General features: G+C 33.7%; 1 protein-coding gene across 1 annotated transcript in view; it reads left to right on the forward strand.

Annotated features, from left to right (window-relative positions):
- Positions 1-7097, forward strand: part of LOC133328421 (protein ECT2) — a 41503-nt gene extending 34406 nt beyond the window's left edge. Inside the window, exons 6-12 of the mRNA XM_061536994.1 lie at positions 2559-2690; positions 2757-3119; positions 3779-4336; positions 4411-4794; positions 4876-4986; positions 5223-5372; positions 6945-7097. Of these exons, the coding sequence (XP_061392978.1) occupies positions 2559-2690; positions 2757-3119; positions 3779-4336; positions 4411-4794; positions 4876-4986; positions 5223-5372; positions 6945-7082 (1836 nt within the window). The 3' untranslated portion in view covers positions 7083-7097. The remainder of the gene's footprint in view (positions 1-2558; positions 2691-2756; positions 3120-3778; positions 4337-4410; positions 4795-4875; positions 4987-5222; positions 5373-6944) is intronic.
- The last annotated feature ends 5120 nt before the right edge of the window (positions 7098-12217 follow it).

A 12217-nucleotide genomic window follows, 5' to 3' on the forward strand; every position in this document is an offset into this window, starting at 1 on the left:
TTAAAATACAATGGCTGAATTTCTTTGTTTTTTTTTCTCTATTAAAATATTTAAAACCTGAAATTATAATTTTATGTGCTTGTTGAATTTTGTTCTGCTAAAACTAGTTGTCAAATCAAATGCTTATTTACTCTTTCAATTGCACATTTCAAATCGCACAACAAAAAAACGATAAGGATACTAATAAAGAACATGTATTGGTGAGCACAAATTGTTAATCAAAAAAATTATAACAACATTTTTTTAAATTTCAAATTTATTTCAAATACATAGACTTTTTATGGTTTCTCTTTTATTACACACTCCTTTATTGTTATACTAATTCTGCCTTCAGCATCAGCATTTTCGTTGTCATGTGTTTCACGTTCCGTTTAATTTTTGTTTTGTCTATAGCAATTTTTTTTTGCAAAGCACTTAACCAATTACCATGTGATCGTTAAAGCAAAAAAATCGAGCAAAAAATTAAAACAAGATATTCAAACAATTGTTTTAAAACAAACATTATTTAAAAATATTTTTAATTTCTCACATTTTTTAAACAATTTTCATTTCTTTTTATTTATTTGAAATTTTTATGATCAACACAAAACACATTATGAATTACGTTTAAATGTATACACAAAACAAAGGACAGGGTCAAGAGTATATTGTATATTATGTATGTACACTGGTGATCAAAACTAAAGCAACTGAAATTGCAAACTGAATAAAAGACCTGCAACACTTTTTTTGAAAATGAAGTTATTAAAAAAAACAAAACGCAAAATTTATTTTGAAATACAAAAAATATATGGAAAACTAAATTGACCCAATTTTTGCTTGGTCAAAACTAATGCAACTTTTTTTTTCTTCTTGTAAATAATCAAATTTTGCTAGTAATCAACAGCATAAACAATATTTTTCATTACAGCAGTACACCTACGAGACATTGAGTCAATAAAATGCTCAATTTGTTTCTTGGGTATACTATTCCTTGCATCCTGAACCTTTGGGAAGAGGTTATGTCTGTTTGTTTGTGAAACTCTTTTGATTTTACTATCTATGATACTACAACGATTTTTCTAGAGGGTAAAGATCTCAAAAATTTGTTGGTCATTATAAAACTCTCATTTTTTACTCCAACAACCAATCTTTGACATGTTTTGGTGTATGTTTGGAGGTTATTGTCTTGCTGAAACACCCAAACAAGCGGTATATTTTCTTCAGCGACAATCCGATTCATTATTTCATAAATTTCGTAAATATATCGAACTCGTCCAGGCATGTATGCCTGCTACCATAGCTCATCCACGCTCGGTTCTTCATGTTATATACAACGATAACCGCCTCAGAAACTCCGTTGAAATCTTAAACGGGTATTTTTTTAATGCTGTGACAACTTGTTGATCAGTACGAACTGATGTTCTTTTGAAGCCTTCCTCCGTACTGAACTGTCTCTACTGATATAGTTGCATATAATCAACTTATAATTCGAGAAATCGGTGATTTATTTATGGAATATTTTTCCGAAAACATTTTCTGTGATAGATTATTTTCACAATCACTAGAAATGATCTGTTTTATTGGAGTACTGTTTTTGTTTGCAGTAAGTCAAAATTGAAAACCAGACACATGTTATTGTAATAAAATCCATTTAAAATGATTTATATGAATCGAAATAGGTGTAGAAACCAACACATAGTAATTATAACGATAAAAATAACTAAAATTTTAGAGCTCATATATGTTTTTATTGATGTGTTGCTTTAGTTTTGTCCAAGCAAAAATTGAGACAATTCCCTTATCCATAAATAATTTATTTCAAAATGAATATTGCGTTTATGCTTTTGTTTTGTGAATAAAGTACCCGATTTAAAAATGAAAATACCAACGCAATATCTTTTTATTTTTTGAAAAAGTTATGCAGCATTTAATAACCTTGCAATTTTAGTTGCTTTAGTTCTGGCCACCAATGTATATAGGACATTATGACGTCCTATATAATGAAAATAATAATAATGAAAAGCCTAAGTCTTATTAGATTTCAATTTTACAAATCTCAAACTTAATATCTGCAGTATATAGTAAAATATTTCATAAATCACTGACCCGTAAGGTCAGTATGCCCTCATTTAATAACCCTTTTTTTCTGTATCCAAGGTGTGCTACTCATGGTGGAGGGTATAACAAGTTTGACCCAGTCGCACAATATTTGTATATTACTGATCTTCTTGGTTCAAAAACAATTTTTTTTTTTTTTTTTTTTTTTTTTTTACAAAAAATTATCTGATTCACAATTTCTATTAATTAGTTTCTAGTCTCCACAAATTGCGTTTTTATTGAACTTGAAATTTGTTCATAAAAGTATTCCAATGTAAACCATCAAAACAAAATGTTTTTTGTTTGCACATAAATACATTCAAGTATTCAAGTAAACGAATAAAAATAATCATAAAAAAGTAATACGTTCCAAGCAATATGTGTTTTGTGTTGAAAATTCAAATTTCCAAAATATTATTTTCAAATTTATTGCAAAATAAATATGCTAATTATGATGATGTTCTCCAATTTCCTCATAGGTCGTTGATGAGCATAGTACCCAACAAAAACCCGAACCCAAAAATAATCGTACACATATTTTAAAATCGGATTGGTTTTGGTATACCATACAAAATGGTTATGCCGATGAAATGGATTATCTGTTTGGGGATGTAAGTAGATTACGCATTTTATTATTAAATTATTTAACTAAAAATATTTTATAATTTGTTTTCTAGTATTTGGATAGCATTGCCAATACCCCCAATACCGATCGTCGTGATTCATTGCCGATAAGTTTTAATAAACGTAAACGCAAACGTTTCTCCCAACGCATCCAGTTAGAGGGTACACCCTTGGGTTCAACCAAACGTCGTTCATCGGTTTCGGATGCTGGCCTGCTGTCAGCATCGGGTAGTTTCTTTGATTGTAGCGGTACACCGAATAAATTGGAAAATGGTACAATACTCACAGAACCCGAAACATCAACATGTGAACAGCAAACACCACCGGGTAAAAAGGCATCGATGCGTTTCAATCATTTTATGGATTTCTTTAGTACAGAATCGAATTATGTTGGCATCTTGGATACTATTGTGAATGTAAGTATAGTAATAAAAAAATAACTTGAAATATCGAGAATTTTCATATTAAAAAAGCTAAATTTTATAAGAAAACTGTAGCAAGTTTCATTGAAATCGGCTCACATTTAGCTTCCATATATAATTACAACATATTCATGTCGATTGTACACCAAATAATTAATGGGTGTCTGATTGAGATTAAATTTTAAACAGTAAAGCATACCAAATAGCGTGTGTCATGTTTGTTTTAAGTTGCAGAATGGCATATTGATATTAGTCGGTTTACATATAGATAATGATCACATATTTAAGTTCGTTCAATTTCATGTCAATGTTCCTTCGAAAAGGCGACGTCTCTTAGGATGAATATGTAGAATTTACAAAAAGTTGTGAAGGGCATCATATAGTAGGCCCAGTCCAAGGTATATTAAGGTATATATCTACCTTGGTCCAGTCCGACTTTACTACTTTACTGGTGAAGGGCACTGGTGAAGGGCATCATATAGTAGGCCCAGTCCGACTTTACTACTTTTCTTACTGGTACATTACATTCGAATATGCTGAAAACCATCGGCTCGAGCTTCACATTTCATTTCTAAAATAAAACTATTTCATTTTCGATTAATAACAAAAAATAACAATAATAAAAAATAATAAATAAATCTTTTTTTTTCCAGCTCTTCAAAAATCCCCTCGAAGAAATTGCCGAATCAAGTGATGCACTGTTGAATAAATCCGAAATCAAAGCAATTTTTGGTAATTTCCTACCCATACATGAAGTACATCAGCGAATGTTGGAACGTTTACGGGCCATACACAATAAATGGAGTGAAGATTGTCTAATCGGTGATATTATTCTCCAACATCAAGATGATCTAATAAAAGCCTATCCACCCTATGTTAATTTCTTTGAGCAAATGAAAGAGACACTGATACAGTGTGATACACAAAATCCACGTTTTCATGCTTTTTTGAAAATCAATCAAACCAAACCAGAATGTGGACGTCAGACATTACAGGATCTGATGATAAGACCAGTACAGCGATTACCCAGTATAAGTTTGCTGTTGAATGACATACTTAAACATACCAATAAAAGTAATCCAGATTATGCCCGATTGGAGGAGGCCCTTAAGGCCATTCGTGTTGTAATGATGCACATTAATGAGGATAAGCGAAAGACAGAATCGCGTATGGCCATATTTGATATATTCAATGATATTGAAGGTTGTCCGGTAAGTAAATGAGCATGCAATTGTATTCATGAAAGTAAATTAAATATTTGTCTTTTTCGTTTTGTTTCTTTTAGGCCCACTTAGTTAGCTCCAATCGTAATTTCATATCTCGCTGTGAAGTCTCTGAACTTACTGATAGTCTCAGTGGTCGTGGTGATCACTTGGTTTTGTACTTATTTTCCGATTCCATTGAAGTGTGTAAGAAGCGTTCACGTGGCTTTAATAGTGCCAAATCGCCAAGCACCGCCAAATCATATAAGCACATCAAATTGATGTCCCTAAATGCCATACGTTTTGTCATCGACATAACGGATAGCCCGAGAGCATTTGCCTTGCTTTGTCGTCAGGATAAGGACAAATTGCATTCATTCACCATTACCGATGAGGAAATCGATAAAGTGATGTACTTGAAAACGCTTTGCAAGCAAATGGCAGAGAATGCTTGTCGCACAGATACGGTAGGTTGTTTAGTGGAATTTGTGAAGAGTAGAAAGGGAAATGTTTAATAATTCGATTTGTTTTTATTCTTCGATTTTTAGGATAAAGCCTTACTATGTCGGACTTCTCAGGAATTGGAAGTGGATATTAGTGATGTAAACTTAAGTACCCTATCGAAAGCATTTAAATTGGCGGCACGTACCCGTTTGAAGGTGGGTTTGAATTTTGTTTTCCGTTTTTTTTTTGTATTTGCTTCATTAGTATGTGGTGTTCTATATATTTGCATGCCATATATTTATATTGTGTTTTATTTGTTATTTTATGCTGACGTGGTTGTTGTTTATCTAACATTTGATTTTTACGTTTTTATTTTTCGATACAACCACTGATGTGTGTCTGTCTGTGTTAACCATACATCTAAATTAAAGAAACTATTTACTCTACCTAGGTCGGGCGCGCATTTTCATTCAACAAAACCCCTTCCAAATTGAAACGCGCTGTATCAACAATGATGACATCACCATTTGGCAGTACAAATTCCTTGACACCCGCCTCTCAATTAGCACAAATGCGTTTGGCAAGTTGTACAAACATCCATGTAAGTATTAAACATTTATTTGAATAGACATTTTTTTCGATTATTTTTATTTTGCATTTGAATAAATTCCATTTTAAAATGAGGGTAATGAAGAATACATTCGTATTTTTATGTATGCATTTATGTGATGATAGGGGAGGAGGTAAAGCCAATTTATATGTAAATTTTATTTAAACAAAAAATCGAGTTATATCCTGAAAAAAAAAATATATTTGGAATTTTAAAGAGAATATTTGTTGGAATTTTTAAAAGTTTTTTCAATACCGAATTGCAAAACAATTGCAAAATGTGTGTGAGAGAGAGAGATACAGTTTTGAAATTTTTGATTGCCATTGATAAGATCTAATTAATCGGCATAACCCCCAATATCAAATTCTTATAACAAAAATTTTAACAAAAATTTTCAAATTTCAAATGTCCCACTTTTTAGGTCCTTGTATAACGATTTCACCCATATGTCGATATTTAGGCACGTTTTTTTAATCGAAATGTCTATAATTTTATATTTGGGATTGGTAGAAAATCTTCCTGCACCCATATAAAAAAAGTCCATATCGATTTTATGTATTATGAATGTGCACCTCATGGTTGGAGGGTATACATGTTAAATTGTAGCACAGGTCGCATTTATGATCCGATTTCGATGAAATTCGGCAAAGCTCATTTATTTGGCGCAAGGACGAACTCTATTGAAATTGGAAAAAATCGGTTCAGATTTAGATATAGCTCCCTTACATATTTAAGTTCGCTTTAATGTAAATGGTGCAGATTTAGATATAGTTCCCATACATATTTACGTCCGATTTAATGTAAATGGTGCACGGAAGTCCCTATATATCTTTTGATTTGCAGGAAATTTACCACAGCGTACTGAATTAAGTCTAGAATGATGTGTGTCAAGTTTCGTGAATATCGGTTCAGATTTAGATATAGCTCCCATACATATTTACGTCCGATTTAATGTAAATGGTGCACCGAAGTCCCTATATATCTTTCGATTTGCAGGAAATTTAACACAGCGTATTGAATTAAGTCTAGACGAATGTTAAGTTTGGTGAAAATCGGTTCAGATTTAGATATAGGTCCCAAATATATTTTCGTCCGATTTTATGTAAATGGAGCACCAAAGCCCCTATATATCCTTTGATTTGCGAACTGAATTAAGTCTGGAGTGATGTGTGCTAATTTTCGTGAAAGTTGGTTCAGATTAGATATCTTGAACAGTGTGGCATACCGAATAGCGTGTATCAAGTTTGCTTTAAATCGATTAGTCCCATTGTACGTAAACGACTCTAAATCTGCCCGAATGAAATGAAATTTAGCATAGCTTGCAGAATGGCACATGTTTGGATTGATGTCGGTTCACATGTGGATAAATATCACATATTTAAGTTCGTTCAATTCCATGTAAATATTCCTTCGAAAAGGCGATGTCTGTTAGGATACATATGTTGAATATACCCAAAGTCTGTACATAGTCTGTACAGGCCGATTTTACTACATTCCAAACTGTTTTTTTTTTATAAATTTACAAATCTAAATATTTCCTATTTCTATTCTTTTCATTTACAGGAAGTTGTCGATGATGATAATTCCGGAATGCGCAGCAGTTCACCCTCAACACATTCAGAAGTTTTAGTACCACCAATGTCTGTACAGCCGACTCGCAAAAATATTAATTCAAGTATAAGCAGTGTTGGGCGTATTTGAGCCGCCCTCTGATGGCTTGCTGCAGCAACTATTTGCATTGTGTCTGTTGTTGCTGCAACAATTTTAATACTCTATCTGTTCTTATGAAAAAACAAAAACAACTAAATTATATAATTCTATTTTTAATATCTCTTATTATTAATAATTGGCGTCCCAGTGTCGTTTCCACATGACACTATAAATTAGTAAGACAAACAAACCCCCCACGTATAATATAAGATTCGAGATAGAGAGCCCAATATGTTTTCTGCCCGTGTAAATGATTAATTTTATTTTATTCGATGAAAAAAAGGAAGAAGAGCTACTCAGTGTTTCTTTTTTTGCATGTAAGATTTTGCTTTCCTAAAGTATTTTAAATACTAGCAACGTACATACATACATATAACATTTAACGTAATCTCTAAGCAGTTATTAAGCACTACCAACAATACTACTTTCATTACAATTTTTTTAAAGGACTCTTATAAATTGTCTTCGTTTTTTAAGAGAGATTTTAATTTCGTATATACATATATTTGGAACTAAAGTCATAGTTTAATTTAGCTATACATATAATTTTTTTTTATTAAAACATAAAAATTGTGATAATTCACAATAGTATCATAGATTTCATTTTAAACACAATTCAAAATTCCATAGCTTGAAAGACAGCTTTTTCGCTAGGAGCAGACTTTTTCGGTTTCTTTAATATCTACATATATTTAATAAAAAAGGACCACATAGGGAATGAAAAAAAGTGTCTTGTAACAAAAACAAAACAAAAACTTGCTCAAATATAAGCATTAGTATATATAGATATATCAAGACTTGTCCAATTTGTAATGTCTATCTAGCATTGTACATAAATTTTATATATATACAAATCCATGGGAATCCATCCCGAACAATTATTTTACTTAAGGTTTTACCAATAATATATTTTTACTATATAGTACATTAATGTCAGGTAATATCAGAAAATAATACAAACCAATCAATAATATTCCTCAACATATTCTATATCAAAATAAACTTTATGTTTAATGAGATGTTTAAATGTTCGTAATAAAAACAAATATAAAATATAATTGAAACAGTAACGTGGTTAGTTAAAATAAAATCTGTATTTTTTGTGTACCTCAAAATAAAAATAATTTGTCATTTTCAGACTTTAATACCCATATGAAAAACAATTGTGAACATAAATATTGGTAACTGTATATGATTCAGTTAATAAAATTACAATTTTGATGTATAAAATTTATTGTTTTGTCATTTGTGGAAAGGGAGATTTCATCTGGATAATCACTTGAAGGAGCGCTAAAGAATAAATTATTGGGAGAAATTAGTGCTATATGATAAACTCGAGCATGGCATTTAAAATAATTTTCCCAGCAATATCAACATACTTTTCCATAAATTAAAAAAAATTGTCCAATTTAAATGCATTTAAAAAAAAATTCCCAAAATGTGGTCTAGATTCAATCAATATCTGAAAGCCATCTATTTTCTAATAGGTAGTAAAGTTATACTGACATATATTTGTTCCGTGGAAATTAGTTCAGATTTTTTACTTAGCTCTCATAGATATTTTGGTCTGATTTTTGCATATCGTATAGATTTGAGTCTTGTTGAAATCGGTTTGGATTTAGATATAGCTCCCATACATATTTGTGTCTGATGTCCCAATATATGTTCGATTGAGACGAAATTTTGCATATCGTATTGAATTGAGTCTGGAATAACGCGTCCGATTTTAGGTAAATGGTGCACCACACATCCTAATCTCCATTTGTCCGATTGAGACGAAATATTTATAGAAATCGGTTTAGTTTAGGTATAGCCCCCATCCCAGGAGAGTTGCCAATCTCATACTAAGCGCGTCTTTCCGGGTGGCGGATGTGAAAGTGTTTTCTACGATGTGCAGGGTGGAGCTGACCTAGTTCAAACTAGGCGGGATATTTTCTATACACTTCGTGGAAACCTTGGGGATCTTCGGATCTCCATGGACCAAAATGAATCGGGGTAGTGCCCTAGAAATAATTAGCTAAGATGGTTAAAAAGAACAGGAGATATAAAGTTACGGTGCAATGAGTTAATAACCCAGTACCGGCGGCAATCCTTGGTGAGACCACAAGCCACGTGTCGTCGAGATCAAACGATTGTGATCCGGCTGCTGTAGGTATGGATACCTTGGCATCTGCAGCTGTACATGCTACAAGCGCAGGTACAGCTGCAGAAAAATGACACGGCAATTCAAATGGAAAACGAGCTAGTCAAGACTGATACTAATCAGTCCACTACTGGGACGATCTACATGGGAACCTTAGTGCTATCCGCGATAGTCAAGAGGAACAGAGTAGGGAACTCTTCAACCAACTGGACAGGCTTGTACCAGAGGAGCAAAGTGTGGATACAATTCCGTAGGAACTGCTACTAAATCTTACCCTGACTGATGATGAGATTCCGGCCAAGTCTACACAGGAGGATTGCTGCAGCATCAACGAAGGAAGTGTAGACCCTGTTGACTGACCGAATACAAGTCTGAATTCAACAGGTCCTGTGTCGGCAAATGCCGACAATAAGCTTCAAAGGCACACCGCGACTGAAGCGATGTCCGACAATGGGGAATCTATCGAGAACCTGGCAACGGAAAAAGATTCAAAGGCCTGACCTGTGGACGATCTCTAGTTCTGAGAATCTTAACCTCCTAGCAGAAACCCATTTTCCAGGTTGCAAAGATGTGGATACCATCAATATTGAATGTGATAACACTAAACCTCATGCGACTATAGATTTGGATCTCATTGGCAAGGTGGTTAGCAGAAATAAGATACGCTGAGCCGTCAACACATTCAAACCATATAAATCACCAGGGCCAGATGGTAACACACCGGCAATGCTTAGAATTGCCTCGCCAAGTATATATCTGATCCTTGAGAAGATCTATAAGGAGTGCTTGACTCTTTCTTGCGTTCCGGGTCTATGGAACGAGGTAAAGGTTACTTACATTCCCAAAGCGGGTAAACCAAGCCACTCTGCACCAAAGGATTATAAACCCATTAGCATATCATACTTTCTCCTCAAGACCATCGAAAGACTGATCGACGTAGAGATTAGGAGTCGTGTAGACACTACCTCTCTTAGCAAATCGCAAGTCTGTGGAATGTGCACTGCATGAAGTGGTAAGTTATATTGAGAGGAATATGGAAAAATCGAACTTTACAACAACGTTAAACTTGAGTCCGTAAACCACTTACTTAAAAAAATAGCATTCCTGAAACCCCTTTACTTGTTGGATAGATACTATGCTAAATAGCAGATTTATAAATTCAAATGTTGGGGATACAAAATTCAGCAAAACAGTAACAAGATACAGTAACATACAGAGGGATCCAAGATGGAAGAATGTACAGGGGTTGGCGTCTACTGTGAAATGCCTTCAGATTAATGAGTTTTTGTTGTTGTAGCAGTCCTATTGCTTTTACACAATGAGCTGAGATGACAGACGTTGGCCGAGTACAACTCGGGTCATTTATGATCGTAGACGGCTTTAATGAGAGAGTTTAGTGGATATCGATTCGGATTTAGATACATTTTCCATTCATCATTTCGTGCGATTTCGTCTCTTTCGTGCGTTCCGGGTCTATGGAACGAGGTAAAGGTTACATACATTCCCAAAGCGGGTAAACCAAGCCACTCTGCACCCATTAGCATATCATACTTTCTCCTCAAGACCATCGAAAGACTGATCGACGTAGAGATTAGGAGTCGTGTAGACACTACCTCTCTTAGCAAATCGCAAGTTTGTGGAATCTGCACTGCATGAAGTGGTAAGTTATATTGAGAGGAATATGAAAAAATCGAACTTTACAACAACGTTAAACTTGAGTCCGTAAACCAGTTACTTAAAAAAATAGCATTCCTGAAACCCCTTTACTTGTTGGATAGATACTATGCTAAATAGCAGAATTATAAATTCAAATGTTGGGGATACAAAATTCAGCAAAACAGTAACAAGAGGTACAACTCAGGGCGGGGTGCTCTCATCGTTGCTATAGTAGCTATTGGTAATCAACAACATACAGACGGATCCAAGATGGAAGAATGTACAGGGGTTGGCGTCTACTGTAAAAGGCCAGGCCTTCAGCTTAATGAGTTCTTGTTGTTGTAGCAGCCCTATTACTTTTACCCAATTAGCTGAGATGACAGACGTTGGCCGAGTACAACTCGGGTCATTTCTGATCGTAGACCCCTCTGTCGGAGAAACGGCTTTAATGAGAGAGTTTAGTGGATATCGATTCGGATTTAGATACATTTTCCATTCATCATTTCGTCTAAATGGTGCACCAAATAACCAAAGTGTTCGGTGTAGCCCTCATATAACTTCTTTTGATAAACCTTTGTCACGTTTTCAACCGAATTATCTATATTTGATTTATAGGTTCTGCAAATCTGCATTCCAAAAAAATATCAATGTCGGTTCCTAATATAACGGTACCCAGACCCATTTTCAATATTTCGAAGATTTTATTCGCATTTTCCCACCGAAGTGAATTCTTTGACGGTGAAAAATATGGTTTTAGAAAATGTTCAATATAGGTACATATTTGGGCACAACCCCTACACGAAGGATCCGATAAATTTTCCGTATTTGTATGGTTTTATTTTCGAAATGGCTGTAATTTGGCATTCCGGATTCTCGGTTCAATATAAGGTTCCTGTTTTTTACATGCCTTCCATACAAAGGCCCTTCTTTTCCAACCTGAACTGTAACAACTGTGAGTCGTTGAATGCGAAGAGTGGTAGTAAACATGCTTATCATGTCTATGCACAGGATCGTCGGATAAAGTCAAGGTGGATTTCAGTATCGAAATCTTCAAACGTTCTTTGGAATAAAATAAAAGACCATGGCGATGTAAAGGTATTAGAGAAAAAATACATCGAACAGTTCCAAAGGCGTATGGGATCCGTCATTAAAAATTTACTAAAATATTTCAACGGTTTAATGTTCAGAAATTAAATAGAAACTTGTTCACCATACTATATTCTTTGAAATAAAACACCACACAATTTTAAACACTTCATATAACTATCTTTAATATTCTAAAAAGAAAAAAACGGAAAAACATACAAATATAATTTTATATAATACA

This window comes from Musca vetustissima, unplaced genomic scaffold, assembly GCF_032173495.1.
Source record: "Musca vetustissima isolate MV318-11 ecotype Yass unplaced genomic scaffold, APGP_CSIRO_Mvet_v1 utg56336, whole genome shotgun sequence".
Classification (NCBI taxonomy): domain Eukaryota; kingdom Metazoa; phylum Arthropoda; class Insecta; order Diptera; family Muscidae; genus Musca; species Musca vetustissima.